The 22,397-nt window shown below is 44.0% G+C and overlaps 1 protein-coding gene across 1 annotated transcript in view; it reads right to left on the minus strand.

The window, feature by feature from the left end:
• The window catches only part of CNTFR (ciliary neurotrophic factor receptor), an 88,097-nt gene that overhangs the window by 54,166 nt on the left and 11,534 nt on the right, over positions 1-22,397 (minus strand). Inside the window, exons 2-4 of the mRNA XM_068106805.2 lie at positions 18,020-18,083; positions 7,254-7,493; positions 5,251-5,368 (exon numbers count right to left, since the gene is read on the minus strand). Coding sequence (XP_067962906.1) covers positions 5,251-5,368; positions 7,254-7,493; positions 18,020-18,083 — 422 coding nt within the window. The remainder of the gene's footprint in view (positions 1-5,250; positions 5,369-7,253; positions 7,494-18,019; positions 18,084-22,397) is intronic.

A 22,397-nucleotide genomic window follows, 5' to 3' on the forward strand; every position in this document is an offset into this window, starting at 1 on the left:
TCACAACTACCGGCTCCCAGAGCCCACCTGCGGCCTCACCTGGCCGACATCCTCACAGTGGTGGAGTGCCCAACCAACTACACACACTAACAGGCTACACGCCCAGCCATTTCCACAACACTAATGCACCCATTCACAACACCATTCTGCAACCGCACCACAAATGCCAATATCCAACCACAATTTACCTGCACCCTCTACCTAACACTTACACTACCCGCCCCGGGTGCTCGTGAAAGGGGTCCACTCTTCCCCCATCCACACCTTCGCACCATGCACACCACTCCATACCACTTACTCCAACTCTCTCCACACACCTGTACTTGCACCCTGTGCTCTCACACCTGGTGCCACCTGCACCCTTCTCTCCCCAAGCGCATTCGCGCTGATCCACACACTCACTACTCACACACTGCTCCACACACCTGTCCAGTTGCACACCTGTGCAATCACACCTGTTCAATTCTCACACACACGGCATCATCTCAGCTAACTACTCCCTTCTGAAACTTGCGCTTCCCAGTCGTCCCTTTAAACTATTGCGCTCCCTCGTCATTATCATCCATACTAATCTACCTGCGTCCCCACTACAGGTATCAGTCACTAACTAATCTTAACGTTACCTAATGTCACTCTTCGCTAGATCCCTACACACCATATCCTAACCCACCCGGGCTAGTTTTCACTGCCATACACCCCATAAGCTATTGCTCCTTTGCCCCCCCGCATGGGAAGGATGGTGGATTTGCCATCCCACCACATCGGGGGTCTCTCACTACCAATTTTGCACATCAAATTTCAACAAATCAAAAATTTGCCAATCACTACTCATCATCTGCCAATCACTACTGCCAATCCCTTGCCAATCATCAAATTTTGTTTTTCTCTAATTTTGGGGCCAAAACACTAACCTCATCACCCAGTCTACTCACTAATACCTCTCGGTGCGCCAATCCCTGTCCAAAGCCCGGCTTCGTAAAGCCAAGCAATGGATGCTGGTTGTTTTGTGCCTGCGGCTGGATGCGTCCGGCATTCGGGGCAGGGACGGGGGCGTACCCGGGCCGAGATCCCACGCATCACCTCGGCGTGGAGCCATCCAATGTCCCGATCTCGACCTGCCGGCACGTCTCAACAAAACGTGGTCGCCATAACGACCCTTCCTATCGGGCTGCCAGCTCCGCCTAGTGGAGCCTGGACGCGGCCGTTCAAAGCGAGGCCCAACACGCACCGAGGGCCCGATTCGACTATAAGTCGTTCTAAACTCTACCCCGTCTAACGTCGATGCTTCACCTGCATGCTTACATCCCGCAGCCCGTTCCTTGCTCACACATCCAGCCGTTTCCATGCTCCTCGTACCGTTCCTTACACACCCAGGCACACTCATTCCACTCACAGCCTTGGTCACACACCTGACCACCGAACACTTTGGCACACATTCGTTGCTCGCACACCTCACCAATACACCGCTTCGCACCCCCTCCTCGGTCACCTCCTCTGTGACAATCACAGGTGTGCCCTCATTCGCACACCCAACCACGTGCCTCACCACCAATTCCAGCGTGCATTCCCACTCACGCTCTACCATTCCAGGTGTGCATCCTTCCATCCCAGGTGTACATCCTCGCTCACCTGTCACAACTAACTCACGCTCCATGTCACTCTCACTACTTTCACCTCCATTCCTGACAGCGCACTCACCCTTACTCTTGACAGCGCACTCTTTCCCCATGCACCTGCCCGTCACACACCTTTCTCGCGCACACTCCTGCGCACACTCTCCCGTCACACCCTCTGTAACACTCACCACACCACGCTTCCATGTGCTCCCTCGCACACGCGCTACGACCGACTCACTCTCGCCAGCACCCTCACTACTCCTTGGCACGCACTTTTTCCTCACACACCCCAGAGTCGGACTTTCTCGCACACCTCCTCTTTCGCACACCAGACCTGTCGCACACTTCACCAACGGCCTCTCACGAACACCCGGGTCCATCTCGACCCCCAAGCTCCTTAAATCCCCTGGCGCATCATACGCACGACCATATTGGTCACCACTTACACCGGGTCCTCTTCCTCTTCGCTTCTCCTCCATCACCTGCGAATCCCTCATCCGGTTAATGAGCACATCATCACGATCCGAACACAGACTTTGGACCAATTCTTTTACTTCCTCCTTTATCTCTTTCTTATCCTCTCTCCGTCGCTTCTTAATTTCGCTCACCCCTTCTTCCACTTCTTCTAATTTTTGCTTCATCTCCTTCATCTCTTCGTGCGCCCCTTTAAGTTCTTCCTCTAACTCCACTTTATTTTTTTCTATGTGCTCCCGCACCTCCCGCTCTTTAACCTCCATTACCTCTACCACCTTGTCCATTTTCCTCGTCAGGTCCTCATGTACCGTCTGGCACTCTTTTTTAATTACCCCTACGTCCTTTTTCATCTCCTTCTGTGTCGATTTTAAACCCTCTATTACCGCTGTGTTCTTCTTTACCTGGTCCACTAACTCCGTTTGTCCCACCGTCAGCTGCTCTACTCCCAGCGTCAACTCCTCTATACCACCTTGCAATTTTACAGTCCCCTTTCTCACCTCTTTCTCCATGCGCTCCTTACAGTGCCTCACCTCCTCGCGCACTCCTCCGACCTCCTCACTCACTCCTCTTCTGATCTCCTCTCCCATCACTTGCATCTCCTGCCCAGATGCCACCCTCATCTGCTCCATTTCCTCCCTGTGAGCATCCAGTTTGGTTTCTACCCCCATTCTGACCCCCTCTATCTGCTGCTCCATTTGTTTAACTTCCCTTTCCGCTTGGTCCCTCATGTCCCTCAATTTGCCTTCCATACTGTTTTCTAACCCCTCTAACCCATTTTTCACTCCCTCTATCTGATTCTCCTGGGCAGCCATTCTATTTTCTACCCCCGTTAACCCATTCTTTACTTCTTTTATCCCGTTGTCTAACTCCTCAAAATTATTGTCTAACTTCGCAATTTTCTTGTCTAACTCCTCAAAATTATTGTCTAACTTCTCAATTTTCTTGTCTAACTCCTCAAAATTATTGTCTAACTTCTCACTGGTACCCCTCGCTTCGTCCCTCATTACCCCCATTTGGTTTCCCATTACCCCCATTTGGCCCTCCATTCGCCCACTATCAACCCTCATTTGCTCACTCTGAGCATCCATCCGGTTCCCCAATTGGTTACTCTGCAGTTTGAGGGACGCCTGCATTTGCGCCATAAATTGCTCCATGAGGACCTGCATCTGGGCCATCCCTCCCACTTGTGCAGCGGGTGCGGCCGCCGTAGCTATGTGCGAGGCGCAATTTCGCGCGTCTGCTACCCCCGCTGTTTCGCTCTCCTCATGTCCCTCATGTCCCTCAATTTGGTCCTGGACCGACCCTGCTTCACTCTCCCCTACCGGACCCCAGCCGTCTTGATCCGCCATAGCGCGACTTTCAAAATTCGGTTTTTATTTTTTATTTTCGTAAAACAAATTGAAATTTCGCCGTTATAATTTCGCGCGGGAAACGCGCTCCGAATCGATTTTCCCTCCCAAAATTTGGGCCTAACTAATTTAGTCCCGGGTTCGAATTCCACTCCTCGACACCAATTGTTACAGATACGACTTTGATGGTATGGTGGGCCGAGCGGGATGGCCGCCGTATCCGTACAAGTTACCCCGATTGCACCCGGGGTTGACTAATCGCGCTATGCTGGCTCAATAAGAAAAAGAAGACACCCGGCTGGATTATAATGACACAATACGACACCAGGGGTTCAGTTCTCAAGTATATTCGTACGGAAAAAGGTTAGATTACAACTACAAGAGGGACAGCATAGGAAGACAGGCACTTAGACACACTCTTATATTAACCCTAGACAGACCACAGATAAACGGGACAACGCTGACTCACACGGGATTTGATGGCAAGGAAAGCGGCAGTCGATGGCTCAGGTGCACCTGGCTCAGGGACAGAATCACGTACGGTGGTGTCCAGCAGATGCGGGGAGGTCGCTCAGCGCTCGTGGGTCGCGACTTTGGTGGAGATGCCGGGGAGGTCGCTCAGCGCTCGGGAGGGTGGCGTCTTGTCCTTCCAAGCTCGGGGCGCATCTTACGTCACGTCCGGCGCGGGGCCGCGTATATCCGGCGGGGAGTGACACGCCCTCGGCTCGTTAGCGCCGCCCCAGATGGCCTCGGCCCATGGCTTCTCATTGGGTGCGGGGGTTACCGGCTCCGCCCTTGACGAGGGGCCGACAGGGAGCCCCTTCGTGGTAACCCCGTGGAGCGCGTGGTCAATGGCGGCTAACCGAGCCGGAAGGAGGACGCCCACTCCCCATGCCGTCACCGCGCCGCCCCCCTCTTTTGTTGTTGTTGTTGTAGTTGGCGCTTCTTCATGGGGAAGAGATGCGGAGAGGTATGGGGAGGTCCTAAACTTCCTAACAGGTGCCATATAATCACATTCTGGTGCAACGAAGAGTCATAATTAATGGAAACAAGTCCTTAACTGACATAGATTAAGAATAACTAGCAAGATGTCCTATAATTGTCTACGTGTGGTGCGGGGGACCTGGGCACGACATTTAATGGGGGGATGAAGGGGAAGATCGGCTCTAATGGGTGTTGTTTACAGACAATGGGACTAGGGAATGGGGTAAGGGAGAGTTGGGGAGTATCGGAGAAAATAGGGGAATATTTACAAGCGGATATGGAGGCCAAATTCCATATTCGCAACAATATATATATATATATATATATATATATATATTATGCGGAATGTAAACGCACACTGAGCCGTAAAAAGAATAAAATTATTTGTTTAAAATCTTGACCTTTCAGAAGAATACTATCTTCAGTGCTCAAAGGTAATGGCTTTTTAGAGCTAAAAGATATACGATATATATGTATGCAAATATTTATACATTTCGGTTTGACAAGTAGCTTGACATAATTAAATAATGCAAGCATAATTAAGTTGTAAACAAAGTCAAAAACTAATTTTGACTGTACTCTAGAAATCATCTCAGCACCAATTTTGCTGTTTGACCAGAACACATCTTAATGTTACAATTTATGGGCATCCTAAACCAGCTTGTGAGCGTTTAAGGAGCTTCCTGCATGGTTTGCATGGAACGACGTAATATCCAATGAGATGCCATTTTACAGGGATATCTGTACAGAGAAATGCAAGTGATTGAATGAGAAAAATAATAACTAGGACAGTGTATGTCATATACAAAGCAAAAGGTGTCACTCACGTATATGTTACATTGTAGGTTGTGGTCAGAAAGGTTTCCTGGGTGAGCCTCCATGAACATTGTACCGGTTTGCTGAAGCAGACAACCCTGCAACTGATGATCGGCTTTCCTGGAGGATCTGATTTACCGAGGCAGCCAGAAGAAGAGTCCAAAATTATTCGAGATTTGAACCCAAGTGAGATAGCTCAAAGGTGAGCGCACATACTGCGAGCCGAACCTGCCAGCCTCATGGATTAATCTTGAAAAGTATAAACAAATAAATCAGATTAAGATTTGTAAATATTGCTTGACTGCAGTTTACATTTTAATCCGAAGTAGTTTCTTGAAATAATGTTTGCTTCTGCTTGTATGACATAATCTAATATGTAAAGCACAATTAGTGTCTGTTTGTTTGTTCATATATGCTTCAAAAACTTTAAAAAATATTGAACCAAACCCAACCCAATTTTGCATGCTGCCTCACGGTACCCTGAGTATGGTTTCTGTCCGGGTACCATATCTGAGGGAGGGGGTTCAGGGTGGGGAGAAGACCTCAAGTGTCTCTATGTAAATGTGCATCATATACAGTCATGTGAAAAAGTAAGTACACCCCATGTAAAGTTTTGACTTTCTCAACATATTTCAACATACAGCTATTTGATCTTCATTTCAACAATATTGATAGATAAAGGTGATATAATATAACAAATATCATGAAACATTTACATTTTTTAGTCCATTGTATAATTTACATAAACATAAATGCAAATTTCGCATGTGGAAAAAGTAAGTACGTAAGTAAAAGTAAGTAAAAAGTTTCAGAATCATTGGAATCTCCCGCGATGATGCTATCTCCGAGGGCCTTTCACTTAATCACCGCAGGCAGGTTGGTGGTCTTTCCGTCTTCGACCGACTCCTCTCCGGCCCAGCTCTCTCTGTGCTCTGTCCCCCAAATATTCCTGCAGGTCGCACAAGATCGGTCTGCAACCCTCTTATGGTTAAACTGCCAAAATCAAGACTATCTGCTCACCTTCACTCCTTCATTCCTCTTTTCTTCCGCCTATGGAACAAACTCCCTCACTCTCTTCAATCTCACTCCTCCCTCCAGGTCTTTAAAACGGCTGTTCACCACCATCTCTTATCTTCCCCAATCCAAAGCCTTTATCTCTTCTACCCCCGCTAATTTCACCCCAAATCCACTTTTTTGAGGTGACTTTTGTCTTCTTTCCTGGAAGTCCTTGGTGTCCTTGCGTTTTATACCTATCCTGCCTCCCCCCAGGCCCTCTCCCTCCAAAAACATCTCCCGATGTCCCTGCTCTCAAATGTTGTGTTTGTGTGCTTCCTCCCCTTCTCTCCCCATCTTGTCGACTGCTCCCCTTTTTATATACTTTGTTTGCTTGTTTGTTTGATTTGTTTGTTTGATAAATGTTAGCTCTTTCACGAGCCTCGACTCTGTATACAAAAAAAAAAAAAAAAATGAAGATCAAATAGCTGTATGTTGAAATATGTTGAAAAAGTCAAAACTTTGCATGGGGTGTACTTACTTTTTCATGTGACTGTAGCACCACCTGGCGGTATCCGGTATTACAAATCATCTTGTATGAAGAAGGTTTAAACAACTTGATAATATACATTGCAGTGATGTTGAAATCTGACCAAGAATAATTCACAATTTTCAAAATGTTTCATTTCACTCATTTTAAGCAGAGGTTCAAACCAAAGCATCCAACACTGAGTTTCGCATCGAAGTGGAAGTGACTTTTGCTCATGCCATATATAAGCAGCAACGATGGTTGATGAAGGTGATGTTTGCTGACTTCCAAGCAGACGGAAGATGACCTCAGGCAAATTATAAAGTGAATAGGGCAGAATGTTTTTGAAGTCCATGTTGTCTTTTGATTAAACCCGCCAGCAAAGCGACAGGTACTTTTGCAAGTTTACTGTAACATTTGATGGCAATGGAATGATGCCAAACAAGTGATGTGTCCATGTGAAAAATGCAGAAAGTATTGACTAAAACTCACACCCAGGTGTTAAAGTTGTGAACTCTAGAACTTTTCCGTCTCCGCCAATTTGGCAAGTATAACTGCCCCGATGGGACAACGAGACATTCTTGATAGAAAATGTCCCGTCTTGCAGAACCCCATCGGCAGTTGTTAATAAAGTTGCATTCCGCTTCCATACGATCTGGTTCTCATGTTGCGTTGTATTGCACGTGATATTCACTGAGCTATCAATAGTAGCAAAAAGTAACCTTGAAGTCACTGAAAAGAAATAAAAGAAAACATTTGCACATTTCACTGAAGACTTGTTCAAAACAATTTTCTGTGCAAAATATGAAAATGAGTCTTGTGATTGATAAATCAAAGATTGCTACTCATATATTCATGAAAGAACACTCACCATTTCAATAACACATCTAATAAATCTATTCATGCTTTTTGGAAGTTTTTCAAATTTGCTTTCATAGAAAGGCCATTTTTATTCTGTAAATAAACTATTTATCACATGGTTAATTTAGCCATCTCAGAGAAAGTGCCCCAATTGGTCGATGACATTACAGAAACGAATTCTCTCATCGATTAAAACTAAAAGTGAACAAACCTACATTCATCTATTGGATGGAGCCACATGAAGATAAAGAATGACAGTAACAAAAAAATACTTGCATTTGATTTGGACAGCATTTTAAAATAAATACCACCCTATAGGCAATCTTGATTGGAGTCCACCTGTGGCCAATTCAATTGATTGGACATGATTTTCAAAGAAACACTTTTCTATACAAGGACCCACAGCTGACAGTCCATGTCAGAGCAGGAACTCTACCATGAAGTCCAAGGTACTGTCATAGAACTCCAAGATAGAATTGTGAGGAGGCTTAGATCTGGGGAAGGGTATTAAACAATTTCTTGAGTGTTGACAGTTCCGAAGAGCACAGTGAGCTCCATCATTAGGAAATGGAAAGAATATGCAACTATCCAGACTCTTCCTAGACCAAACCAAACCATCCAACCAAACTGAGCAACTGGGCAAGAAGTACCTTGGGCAGAGAGGTGATCAAGAACCCAATGACCACTCTGACAGAACTACAGAGTTCCTTGGATGCGATGGGAGAACCTTCCGGAAGGAAAATATTCTCTGCAACACTTCGCAAATCCAGCCTTTATGGGAGAGTGGCCAGAGAGAAGCAACTCCCGAGAAAAAGGCACATGACAGCACACCTGGAGTTTGCAAAAAGCAACGTGATAGACTGGGAGCATGAGGCAAAATATTCTGTGGTCTGATGAGACGAAAATTGAACTCTTTGGTCTGAATGCAAACCTCTACATCTGGTGGAAACCGAGCACAGCTCATCTCCCATCTAACACCACCTCTACAGTGAAGCATGGTGGAGGCAGCATCATTCTATGGTGATGCTTTTCAGCAGCAGGGACTGGGAGACTTTTTAGGATAGAGGCAACAATTAATGTAGCCAAATACAGGCAAATCCTTGAAGAGAACCTGCTTCAGAGTGGAAAAGACCTTTGACTGCAGCAAAGATTTATGTTTCAACAGGACAATGACCCCAAGAATACAGCCAAAGCAACACTGGAATGGCTTCAGAACAAGAACCTGAAAGTTCTTGAGTGGCCCAGCCAAAACCCAGACTTGAATCCCATTGAGAATCTGTAGAAAGACTTGAAGATTGCTGTTCACGGACACGCTCCCCATCCAACTTGACAGAGCTTGATTAAATCTGCAAGGAAGAATGGAAGAAACTCTCCCAAATCTTGATGTACAAAGCTGAAACAGACCAAGATGACTAGAAGTTGTAATCACTGCCAAAGGGGCTTCTACGAAGACACAGGGGGTTTAATACTTATGTCAATTAGATATTTCTGTGTTTCATTTTTTAATCAATTTATAAAATTTTCAATAAAAAAAAACAAATCCACTTTGACATTACGTGGTATTATATGTAGATCAGTATCCCGGTGTGTACCCCTAATTAGATTAGGTACACCGTTTCCCTGCGCATCGTAAGAGGCGACTAAGGGTTGGCATCAGGAAGGGCATCCAGCCATAAAAACATTGCCTCAAACAGGGAACCATGATTGTCATGGGGCCCACAAGGCTAACACTTGCCCTAGTGGGGGAAAATGGCCTTAAAACGATCATTCATTCATTCATTCATGTTTTTTTGTTTTTTTTGTATACAAGATCGAGGCTCGTGAAAGAGCTAACATTAATCACGCAAAAAGTCAACCTACACATAAAACACAAAATAAGGGGAGCGGAACACAAGATGGGGAGAGAGGGGGAAGGACACAAACACAACATTTGAGAGCAAGGACATCGAGAGAAATGTGGGAGGGGGAGGGCTTGGGGGGAGGTGGGAGATGTATAAAACATATCAACACTGCAAGGACTTCCCGGAAAGAAGTTGGAATTTCAAAAAAGTGTATCTGGGGTGAATTAGCGAGCGGGTGTAGAAAAGATCAAGGTTTTGGATGGGGGAAGATAAGAGATGGTGGTGAACAGCTGTTTTAAAGACCTGGAGGGAGGAGTGTGATTGAAGGGAGTAGGGGAGTTTGTTCCAGAGGCGGGAGAAAAGGGGAATGAAAGAGTGAAGGTGAGCAGAGAGCCTAGATTTTGGCAGTTTAACCATAAGAGGGTTGCTGGCAGATCTTGTGCGACCTGTAGGAATATTAGGGGGACAGAGCCCAGAGAGAGCTGGGGGGGCAAAGCCAGAGAGGAGTCGGTAAAAGACAGAAAGACCACCAACCTACCTGTGGTGAGTGAGTGAAAGACCCTCGGAGTTAGTTTCATCGCAGGAGATTCCAATGATTCTGAAAGCTTTGGTTTCAACAGCGTGAAGCCAAGCTAGGTGTGAGGCAGGAGCACCGGCCCAGAGGGGGGAACAGTATTCCATTGAGCTCCGGATGAAAGCCTTGTATGTGGTGAGGAGCTCAGGTGTGCCAAGGAAGGACTTCGCATGACGGAGGATGCCCAGTCGGGGACTGGCTTTGGAGGCCAGCTTGGAAATGTGGTTATCCCAAGAAAGATCATGGCAGATAGTGAGACCCAAAAGCTTGAGCGACAGAACTTCTTGGAGAGGATTATGGAGAAAGTAGATGGGAGGGAGGGTTTTCCAGTCGGTCTTTTCGGAGAGACATAGTAAGAGTGTCGGATTTGTCAGGATTGAAAGACATGTTCCACTTGTTTGACCAGTCTGTGATTTTGTCCAGGTCTGCAGGGAGTGAGGAGACTGCAGACTGCCGATCTGAGGGATGAGGAATGGAGCGGCAGATAGTGGAGTCATCAGCAAAGAGATAGAGAGGATTTTCCAGAGAGTCGGAGAGATCATTGATGAAGACCAGAAATAGCACAGGGCCCAGAACACTGCCTTGGGGAACTCCAGCCTGAACAGTTAGGGGAGATGAGAGAAATCCATTCAGGGCCACACGTTGCGTATGACCAGAGAGGAAGTCCGCAAGCCATGAGTGGAGATTTCCATGGATACCATAGGAGGAGAGTTTGGTGAGCAGAGCTGGGTGCCAGACCGTATCGAAGGCATGTGATATGTCAAGGGAGACAGCTCTGATTTCCTGTTTGGCATTGAGGACCTCCATGCATTGTTGAGAAAGCAGAAGCAGCATGTCCAGAGTAGAATGGCCTGGTCTGAATCCAAATTGATGATCAAAGATCAAGCCATTGGAGAAGAGGAAGGATTTGAGATCCGAAGCAATGATGGATTCCATGACTTTGCTGATAATTGAGAGCAGGGTGATTGGTCTGTAGTTGCAAGGATGTGTAGATCAGTGCCAATAGTCCGGTTGCCAAATCCAATTTTTTGGCTGAACCTGGAAATGTTATGCAAAGTTTTTTTTTTGATTGATTTTGGTAGCCTAGGGTCTACTCTTTCAGAATCTGCCGGGTGCACTCCGTTCACCCTTGGGGGTTTGGAGAAATTCAAGATGGCGTCCAAGAAAAGTCCGGCAGAAGTATGACTGAACCTGGAAATTTTATGCAAAGTTTTTTTTTTGATTGATTTTGGTAGCCTAGGATCTACTCTTTCAGAATCTGCCGGGTGCACTCCGTGCACCCTTGAGCATTTTGAGAAATTCAAGATGGCGTCCAAGAAAAGTCCGGCAGAAGTATGACTGAACCTGGAAATGTTATGCAAAGTTTTTTTTTTGATTGATTTTGGTAGCCTAGGATCTACTCTTTCACTGAGAATCTGCCGGGTGCACTCCGTGCACCCTTGAGCGTTTTGAGAAATTCAAGATGGCGTCCAAGATGGCTGTCGTTTCAGATAACTCCCTATAACTCCGGTAGTATTTGACCTAGGATGATAATATTGGTGTCTAACCGTATGTTTTGAGGGGCAAGGAATCCATTGAAACCATTTATTTGACTGGTTGGGGATTGCATCATATAGAAATGCAATATGGCCGCCAATATGGCTGCCATATTACAAATTTCAAACAAAAACAAACAAATTCACTTGTATTCACTTTTATTCAAATAAATTCACTTGGTCTAGAATGATAATTTTGGTGTCTATCCATATGTTTCGTGGACAAAGAATCCATTTAAGTGATTAAAACAGATGCATATGAATTACATCACAAGAATCTGTGACATTGTTCAATTGAATTAAAATGCTAAGTAAGAGTCTGGCTGCAACCTGCAGCATAACAAGCACAGAATATTGTACATTTCAAACCATCCTTCTTGCAGCTGCAAGAAAGCGTTCTGCAGGGGTTGTCACTCTTGCATCCACATCTGATCATACGCATGACAGTTTCTGGGGCGAGTTCAACATTTGCGGGAAGGAGGACCGGTTGTAGCGTTTTCAGTTTCGAGTGTTTTACCCATCCGTACATTTCTGCATCAAGTTCAGGCGGATTGCTGTCTTCCAGTGAACGCCACACAATGGCTTGGTGATGGGCCCTTCTTACATTCTCTTTAAATGCCTCACTTGTAGGAGGAAGGGAACAAAGTTTTGGTGGTACCGCGGAGGCCCGACCCGTTTTGGATGCCCACATCTTCCAGCGTGTTTCGGACATTGATTTACTCATAGAATATTGACCGTAACAGGCTGACATGAATGTGGTTGCCTGCGCAATCACTGATTCTATGGGAGAATCAATGACCCCTAAAAGTGACAGTGAGTGACCATCTTTCAGAACCTTCAATGCAGTACCTTTGCCAACCCCATAGCAGCATGCTACCGTATCACACCCAGTAAGAGCATGGGCTGGCAGGAGTTCATTCACAAAAGACACATGCTTCTCTACGGTTTTTCCAATGTCAATGACTGTTCGTTCCTTAATTGGTGATTCCATGGTGATACGATTTTTCATGCTTCCAGCGTGATAATAATGAAGCAAGAGAATGAAAACGTCAGTGTCATCGGATATCACAGTTATATCACTCTCTTCATTATTTCGAGCAGACAGTATCACCTGTTGGACAATGATATTGGACAGCATCACCTCATCATAAGGAACACTGGTTTGATTAACATGTCCACCCACAGTTTGGCAGTCTTACTCCTTTTGGCTATGTTCTCCAAGACCTCCATGAAGTCCTCCTTTGACTCAAGTGTATTGCAATCAAGTACTCCTCGAAGAACTTCCTCAGCCAGCATTCTCAATGCTCGAACGTTCTGCGGAAATTTCTTTCCAGTCAACATTTTTGCGACTCCTCCAAACACATCACTCAGAACTTCCTCCAGTCCACTGTTTTCCATCAGAGTCCCGATGCAGCCTATGAAACTCATCAAAAAGTGCATGCCACCCAAGCGCGGGATGACATCTGAAAACTTTTCTGGGTAAGCCCACTTCACATGTAATGCAACTTTATACAGTTGTAAGTCACAGGTAAATAACACAAACTTTTGGTCAGCATTATGTGTCACCTTTTGAGCTTCCACCATTGCTGTCATTATTGTATCTGGGTGGAATGGCACAAGATCAATCAAAGGTAGGTATGCCGTCTTAGTCTTAGGTTGTTCTGTTTGGCCTTGATTGCGTGTAAGAGCTGTGTTGTAGCCATTGTACTCGGGACAATTCTGTTTCTGAACATCCTGAAAGAAGGCAAAGTCAGTTTCGTCCGCTCTTTGTTTTACAGTAGACTGTTGCGCAAGTAACTTGAGTGGGAGAGCTGTGCTAACAGCAGCACTCTCGGGCATTTTTGGTTTCTTGGGACCATTGTATCTCTGTATGGTGACATCATATTCTATTGGCTCCGACATCTCCTCCTTTGAAATTCGTGGGATTGTTTCTCTATGGCATCGATCAGCATCAGATGTTGATTCAGGTTGTGTAACCAGAACAGCTAACGAGTGGGTGGAAAGTTTTCCATTTTGCGACGAGATTTCAGCATCAAAATTATCGACAACTACTTGTACCAAACCTTCTGATGCAGCAGATATGCCAAGACAGGATCGTTCCATTGTTGCAGCTTTCGCAGCTGAACGCTTAAAGCGTAATACCTCGTCATAAGAACATGTCACACCGAATGACTGCATGGTTGTGATGATATTTTTTGATCTGCCCAATTTTGAACCTAGTGCTATCTGCAGTGCCGTTGGGTTGTTCTTGACAGCCTTGCCCCTCAAAACATACGGTTAGACACCAAAATTATCATCCTACGTCAAATACTAACTGAGTTATAGGGAGTTATCTGAAACGACAGCCATCTTGGACGCCATCTTGAATTTCTCAAAACGCTCAAGGGTGCACGGAGTGCACCCGGAAGATTCTGAAAGAGTAGATCCTAGGCTACCAAAATCAATCAAAAAAAAAACTTTGCATAAAATTTCCAGGTTCAGTCATACTTCTGCCGGACTTTTCTTGGACGCCATCTTGAATTTCTCAAAACCATCAAGGGTGCACGGAGTGCACCCGGCAGATTCTGAAAGAGTAGATCCTAGGCTACCAAAATCAATCAAAAAAAAAACTTTGCATAAAATTTCCAGGTTCAGTCATACTTCTGCCGGACTACAAGAAATCGTAATTTAATCCATTTTAAAATCAGGCTGTGACACAACAAAATGTGAAAAACGTCAAGGGGTGTGAATACTTTCAGAAGGCACTGTATATTACATTGTGGTTAGATAGATTGGATAATTTGAATTGCTCTGGCCCATAGGCTGACACCAGAGGCCTGAAGCCTGAAACCTATACGTACTGTTGACTTCACAACACCCCTACCTATTGGCTCTAACGTCTGGATAAGCGACTGATAAAAGGATCATCAAATACGTTGTTTTACACTGAACCGAGAACTTATTGGGAAGGCAAAGCGATTGTGGATATGACATTTCCAAAGATTTATTGGGCTTACCAAAATGGCGGACGTATGATTTTTTTTATTTTACAATTGTGGGTGGCATCAGACCAGCTGTTCAACCAATGGGTATAGAGTGGACATACATATGTACATACATACATACAAACACTGGCTCCATTAATAGCTTGTCTCCGACAAAGTCGAGGTGAGATGTCAAAGCCATAACAATTTCCTTCAGTCAGTCCTTCCTTCCACCATTTAGACGTCTGAGACCATTTAGACCAGTTTAGACCTTTTCCCATTCTTCAAAGCAAGAGGATATGAATGACATTAAGAGGTTAACATTTAATGAAGAGGTCAAATTAAAATTATGATTAACATCAAATTAAATTATGAAGTTAAAGTAAGAGGTTTATATTAAACAACGAAACATCTATTGTGATCAGGGAATGTCGCGATATGTGATGGACATACTGTACAAACATAGATTATATTTTGAGTTAATTAGCGGATTATCGAACCATCTGGATGGACATTTTAAAAAGGGCTACATTTGTTTTTGTGTATTGACGCCATGATTCGTAATGCCGAGTTTCAAAACGATCTGTTGAACCGACTTTTTAATTTTTTTTGTATACAACATCGAGGCTCGTGTAAGAGCTGACATTAATCACAAAAAGACAAACTGACACATAAAACATAAGATAAAGGGAGCGGGAGACAAGATGGGGAGAGAGAGGGAAGCACACAAGAACAACATTTGAGAGCAGGGACATCGGGAGATCTGTGGGAGGGAGAGGGCTTGGGGAGGAAGGACTGACCTACTGACTGAAGGACATTGTTATGGCGATAACAGCTCCTCTTGACTTTGTCGTAAATGAGCTAAAAACGTTTGTTTTCATTTTACGGCAGAATTTCAAGTGTTACCAAATGGCTAATATGATGGGTTGGATCTACTGGGAACCTTCAGGGTCTCATCCCTCTCGTTATTATTAGGAGACGAAGCCATTCTGGCTGTTACCCCATTGATTATTACCTCCGCCACCAAAGGTGGACCTAGGTTATATTTTCACACCTGTTTGGCGGTCTGTTTGGCTCTGAGAAGGATATCTCATACAGTTATGGATAGATTGGACAAAACTTGGTGGACAGGCCGGGTATGTGACTAGGGAAAATGGATTTAATTTTGTTGAAGATCTGGATGCGGATTGGATAATTATGCCTCCGCCGACTAAGTCGCCGTAGGCACTGTGTTTGCATGTTGTCCGTTTGTCAGTCTGTCCATCCGTCAGTCCATGATAGGTTTTCGTTACCGCGGTAACTTGAGAACGGCTGAAGGGATCTTAGTCAAACTCGGTGCAAGTATGTATAATGAGGTAAAGATTAACTGATTAAATTTTGGGGTCTCGAGGTCAAAGGTCGGAGGTCATGTCAGGTAAAAATGTGGTAACTTTTGAACAGCTGAAGGGATATAAATTAAAATTTGGTACAGGTATGTATAATAATGTAAACATGAACTGATTAAATGTTGGTGTCAAGAGGTCAAAGGTCAGAGGTCATGTCAGGTAAAAATGCGATAACTTGAGAACAGCTGAATGGATTTAAAGCAAAGTTGGTGCAAGTATGATAATGATGTAATAATGTGGGTGGAGGCATAGCGGTGGATGTCGTGACGTCGAAGAGTGTCGATCTAGTTACCCTCGCCTGAAGAGAGGGCATTGCATTTGAGTCCGTTTGTCTCTCTGTTTGTTACTTGCAAAATCGAAGATTTTTCAAGTATATTGTTCGGTTGCGTTTGTGGTTCTGTCTGTCTGTCTGTTTGTCTGTTTGTTTGTCACCGGCCGACAGGTCACAATTTTCAACCGATCTTCACGAAACTTCACCAAATGGTAGAGTTGGTCAAAAGCAAGAAGCCTATTGTTTTTGGGGTCAAAAGGTCAAAAGGTCAACATAGGCCAAAGGTTACCAACTTTGCTAAATTTCTAAAATGCTCAATTTTCATCCAATTAACTTGAAATTTGCAGAGGACTTGCATATCTGGTCACTGAATTCAACCACCAAGTATTCTTGAGGTCAACATAGGCCAAATTTCTACAATCCTCAATTTTCATCCAATTGACTTGAAATTTGAAGAGGACCTGCATATCTGGTCATTGAATTCAACCACCAAGTATTCTTGAGGTCAACATAGGCCAAATTTCTAAAATCCTCAATTTTCATCCAATTGACTTGAAATTTGAAGAGGACCTGCATATCTGGTCATTGAATTCAACCACCAAGTATTTTTGAGATCAACATAGGCCAAAAGGTCAACATAGGCCAAGTTTCAAAAATCCTCAATTTTCATCCGATTGACTTGAAAATTGAACAGCATTTGCACATTGAGTCACTAAATAGGGAAGCTAAGTATTTTTGAGGTCAAAGGTCAACTCAAGGTCAACCTTCCAAAATCATTTTTCATCTGAAAAATCGTCACTTTTCTGCCTATTGACCCGAGCTTTGTTCAAGATTGTCAATTTTAATCTTGATGAAATGGACAATTTGCTGTATAAATGGATTTTTTTTCTTGGGGGGGGGGGGGGGCGATTTTGCAAGTATCGTGCTCCGCGTGACGTCTTCTTGTTTGTTTGTCCGCACAGAATAAATATGATTTTCTCTGCAACTGTTGGTCCGATTGACAGGAAATTTTCACCATATGTTCAACTCCACCTGTAGGTCACGTGGTTCGGCCACAATCTTGGAAAAACCGAAAAAAATTGCACCTCTATAATCTCCGAAAGCGTTGCATAGAAAAAAAAATTGAGACATCGCTCATTGTAAAGAACTCTCCATGTGGAATAAAATATGTTGATGATGATGTCATAATTCGACAAGTACAAAACTTCATACTATCAAGATGAAATTTCTTGAGCATCATCGAGGGATAAATTGGTGGAGAAAAACAATAATGATGACGACATCGGTCACGTTGTTCGGCCGCCACATTTGCTTTAACACAAAAGCCTTAAAAACCACTAAAAAAAAGCTCTTTCTAGTTTAAAATGTTTTTAGAACTTGTAGTAAGAAGAATGGCGAACAGGCACTTTTGGGTCACGATTCAACCAATTTTGGCTGGCATACCACTTCACCGATGACATCATCGTTATCAAGCTTTATTTGTCATAGGAAGTACCTGATATGTGCCATGTTTCGATTTGTTTTGTTGAGTGATTTCGGAGACATCCAAAGTTTTTCCTTTCATCCAATATGGCTGTCATACCACGTCACCAACAGTGTCAGAGTTATCAATATAAAAATTATCCATGTGTATTCACTCCTATGTTGAAAGTTTGTCATCAGTCGGACAAGCGGTTGCAGAGAAAACAAATTTAAAAGTGAATAAGTGTGAAACAGCAGCGGACGATTGTACTACACAAACCAAAGTAGCACATTATGTCACCGGTTGAGTGCCAGAGTAGTGGTAATAGGAATACAATAGCTATGAAAAAATGCTTTCAGTTCTCACCTCCATTGGTATTCAAAATAGCTGCAACACTGATAAACAGCCCCAGAACATCCCTGTGATCCACCTGATGAAAACAAATCGATTAAAATAATTATTGATAAGATGTGGGTCATTGATGATTGCAAGTTCAGATAATGTGATTAAATTCACAAACCTACTACATAAAAAGGTGTGTGTGTGTGTGTGTGTGTGTGTATGTGTGTGTGTGTGTGTGTGTGTGTGTGTGTGTGTGTGTATGTGTGCGCGCGTGTGTGTGTGTGTGTGTGTGTGTGTGTGTGTGTGTGTGTGTAGGTCTGGAAATCATAGGGAAAAAAACATGGCTGTGGCAGTCTCCACCAAATTTTGCATATGTTATTTTGCAAATGAATAAAACCTTATTACTCTCGCCAAAGGAGAGCGTATCACATTAAGGCCGGTTTGTTTGTGTATTTGTACGCGTGGAACGTGAGTATGTGTATAAATTGCATTACACCCCAATATTCCTTTAGACCCCCTTTAGATTAGAACCCTAAGACTCTTTAAGACTATTAAGACCCTTCAAACCCTAAGACCATTTAAGACCCATAAGACCCCGAAGACGATTCAGACCCCTAATACCCCCTCGAACCTTTACACCCTTTAAGACCCTGAAGACCTTTAAGACATTTTAGACCCTTTAGATATAAGACCCTTTAGACCCCAAACACCCTTTAAGACCCTGAAGACCTCTTAGACATTTTAGACCCTTTATACATAAGCCCCTTTAGACCCCAAACGCCCTTTAAGACCCTGAAGACCTCTAAGACATTTTAGACCCTTTAAACATAAACCCCTTTAGACTCCAAACACCCTTTAAAATCCCGAAGACCTCTAAGACCTTGTAGACCCTTTAGACCCCAATCACCCTTTAAGCCCCTGATGACCTCTAATACCCTTTATACCCTTTAGACAGTAGTTCTTTTAGACCCCTAACACTCTTTAAGAACCCGAAGACTTTAAGACCCGTTGCAACTTTTCAGACCTTTGACCTTTATACATTTACAACGAGACCATTTAGAGTTTAGTCCTTTCAAATGCAACCAATGACCTCTCATTTAGTGCATCCTTCCATGTATTTGCCACACAAAACACATCACACAAAACAAGTCTGGGTGAGAATCTGCATTTTCTGATTGCTCGTTGTGGTTGTAAATTGTATTACCTTATCAAAACTTGTTTTTTTTCTCTGAGTGCAGTGTTCCAAATTATGTAAATAAAGAATTCTTAAAATACCCAGCATTGAATATTTTTTCATTTTTAAATAAATATTGTTGTTTTTGACATTATAAAGAACTCTATGACCTCTGGATGACCTTCCAGTTAAAATCAAAAGTGGCATCTGGCCTTGTCATGATCTCCAACTCAGAAACAACTCACAAAACATTTAACAAGTAGTTGCCTCTTTTCAGTAGTCACCCCCTCCTGGTCAGTGTAATATATATATATATACACATACATATATATATATATATATATATATATATATTCCGTTTTTGCAAAGTAAATAGCATATTATAATACTTGTGACTAATTTGGTGACGAATACAAATGACTAATTTGGAATTAGCAATAATAAGTATTTCCATTTTTCCTTCAATGTTGATAAAGTCGTCTGAAAAGCACACAATAGGAAAATGTTACTGTCGCTTTCTATTTTCATGGTTAATGAATGATATTGTTGTGCGAATCCCTCAAGGTTAACACCAGGGACCGCGAATGACCAGAACGGCTTAAATGAGGCGACGACCAACTCGAATTCGACTATAAAACGCGGGAGGAGGAAGTGAAGAAGAAGAATCGGAAGCGCTTACCGATAGCGATCCAACCGCAGCTCCGATCCTGCAGGGGAATTAACTCACAAACGACAACCCAATTGAATGTACAAAAATAATGATTTATTCCGACCCCGAAACAATGAAAGCGACGATGACTAAATAATGATCCTAAATTGGGATCCCACATACCGACTTCCAAATACGAGACAGGGGAAAATGAATTGACAAAAGAACACGTTTGTTGTGGGTTTGTGTAATGTAGTGTGAGCTTATCGGTCTGTCGTCCAACGCAGCCCCGTCCGGCTCCAAGCCCCGGCGCGAGGAAGCCCCCCGTCCGCTTCACCCACGCTCTGCTCGGGCCCGAGTCAACGCCCCACTCCAGGCTCCTTTTGACCGCCCATGAGGTCCGTTCGCTCCACGGCATGCCTCGCTCCAGCACCGAGCACCGCTCCAAGCACCATGAAGATGGCGAACCAACGACCACCAGGACCTCTCAATCCGAAGAGCCAAGAGCCAAGAATGAACAACGAAGAATGAAGGACCAGCACGAAGAAGAGAAGTGCAGAGACCAGAGACAAGAAGCCATGAGCTACAAGCACAGAGAGAGAGAGAGATCTCCAATCGAAGGGGTCCAGCGCGAAGAGCCCAAAATGTCGTCCAGCGAGCCCTTTTGTAACTTTGCCATGTGACGTCAGTCCTGGCGCACCACCAACCGGAGCCTCGTAGCTTCCCGCCGTTTGCCGAACCTTCTCACGCCTTCCGCACTGATTGGCTCCAGGCTCGCGCCTTCCGCGCCAACCAATCACACGTTCCCTGTGGCGTGGTTACAGCTCGTCTCACGCAATGTTGCTAGGCCAGGTGGTGGTGCGGCTGGCGGCGGCCATCCGGCGGTGCCCCGATCTGGCTTCCTGCCGGTCTTCTTCCAAGGTCATTGTAAGGGAAGGGAATTAATTATGTGTGCACTAAGGACCTATCTAAGTGTTTATATGTGTGCATTGCCATAAGGGACAAAGGAATGATTACCAGTTCTGACACACAGGGGTTTATCTTAGTCCCTACAACTATTTAACACACAAACATCCTTGTATGTTCACAGGTATACACTTACCCCGACAAACCGCCTAAAAACATGGAACTTATTACAGGTAGATTCCCTATCGCGACAGTCGAATACCTACCTATACAGACCTACCTCACTCTAGATATTCCTTTATCCACCCCCCCCCCCCCCCCACCCCCGATATAACAATATAATCAAATGAAGGACCAAATACTGCAATGGAGTCAATCAGGAGGAACCTGGATAAGGAAATAACAAAGATGGAGTCAATCAGGAGGAACGTGGATAAGGAAATAACAAAGATGGAGTCAATCAGGAGGAACCTGGATAAGGAAATAACAAAGATTGAGTCAATCAGGAGGAACGTGGATAAGGAAATAACAAAGATGGAGTCAATCAGGAGGAACCTGGATAAGGAAATAACAAAGATGGAGTCATCAGGAGGAACCTGAATAAGGAAATAACAAAGATGGAGTCAATCAGGATGAACCTGGATAAGGAAATAACAAAGATGGAGTCAATCAGGAGGAACGTGGATAAGGAAATAACAAAGATGGAGTCATCAGGAGGAACCTGAATAAGGAAATAACAAAGATGGAGTCAATCAGGAGGAACCTGGATAAGGAAATAACAAAGATGGAGTCAATCAGGAGGAACCTGGATAAGGAAATAACAAAGATTGAGTCAATCAGGAGGAACGTGGATAAGGAAATAACAAAGATGGAGTCAATCAGGAGGAACCTGGATAAGGAAATAACAAAGATTGAGTCAATCAGGAGGAATGTGGATAAGGAAATAACAAAGATGGAGTCAATCAGGAGGAACCTGGATAAGGAAATAACAAGGATGGAGTCATCAGGAGGAACCTGAATAAGGAAATAACAAAGATGGAGTCATCAGGAGGAACCTGAATAGGTTGATTGATTGATTCGGGTTTCATCCGCAACTCTGCAACCCTCAAACCCATCCAGGCGCAGCCGAGTGAGACTTCCAAAAAACAATTTACAAGGATTAAATTCTGTGTAGACAGATGTATAAAGAAAGAGAAAATTTAAGAGTAAGAGAAATAAAAGAGCGGAAAATGTTAGAAAAGAAAAAGTAAGATTTAGTGCGAATGAAAAGAAATGTGTAAAAGTAGAAAGAAGTGTGAAAGACTAAAGAGAGACGTGAAAGAGAAAGGAACAAAGATCGAAGATGTCGGGAAGATCACACACTGAACCAATTTGGGCACCTACTATATCAGGACAACTACCGGAGGCCTCTTCGGGGTGGTTGTATCGCCCCCCCCACCCCCCAATACAAATCGGGGGCGAAATCTTCACCATTCTTCCCTGCTGCCGTCGATCGACTGTCTCCGTGCGATGGGCTTTTTCTAGAGAACTGTCTGTGGCTATACTACAACAACAACAACAACAACAACAACCTGAATTCCTTTCACGAGCATCTCTCGTGCTCATTAGATATTGATCAATCTGGAGATAACAACCATGGCGAGTGGAACAATGGTGTAGGTGTATATAAGTTG

The sequence above is a fragment of the Myxine glutinosa genome, chromosome 2 (genome assembly GCF_964187855.1).
Source record: "Myxine glutinosa chromosome 2, kmMyxGlut1.1, whole genome shotgun sequence".
Classification (NCBI taxonomy): domain Eukaryota; kingdom Metazoa; phylum Chordata; class Myxini; order Myxiniformes; family Myxinidae; genus Myxine; species Myxine glutinosa.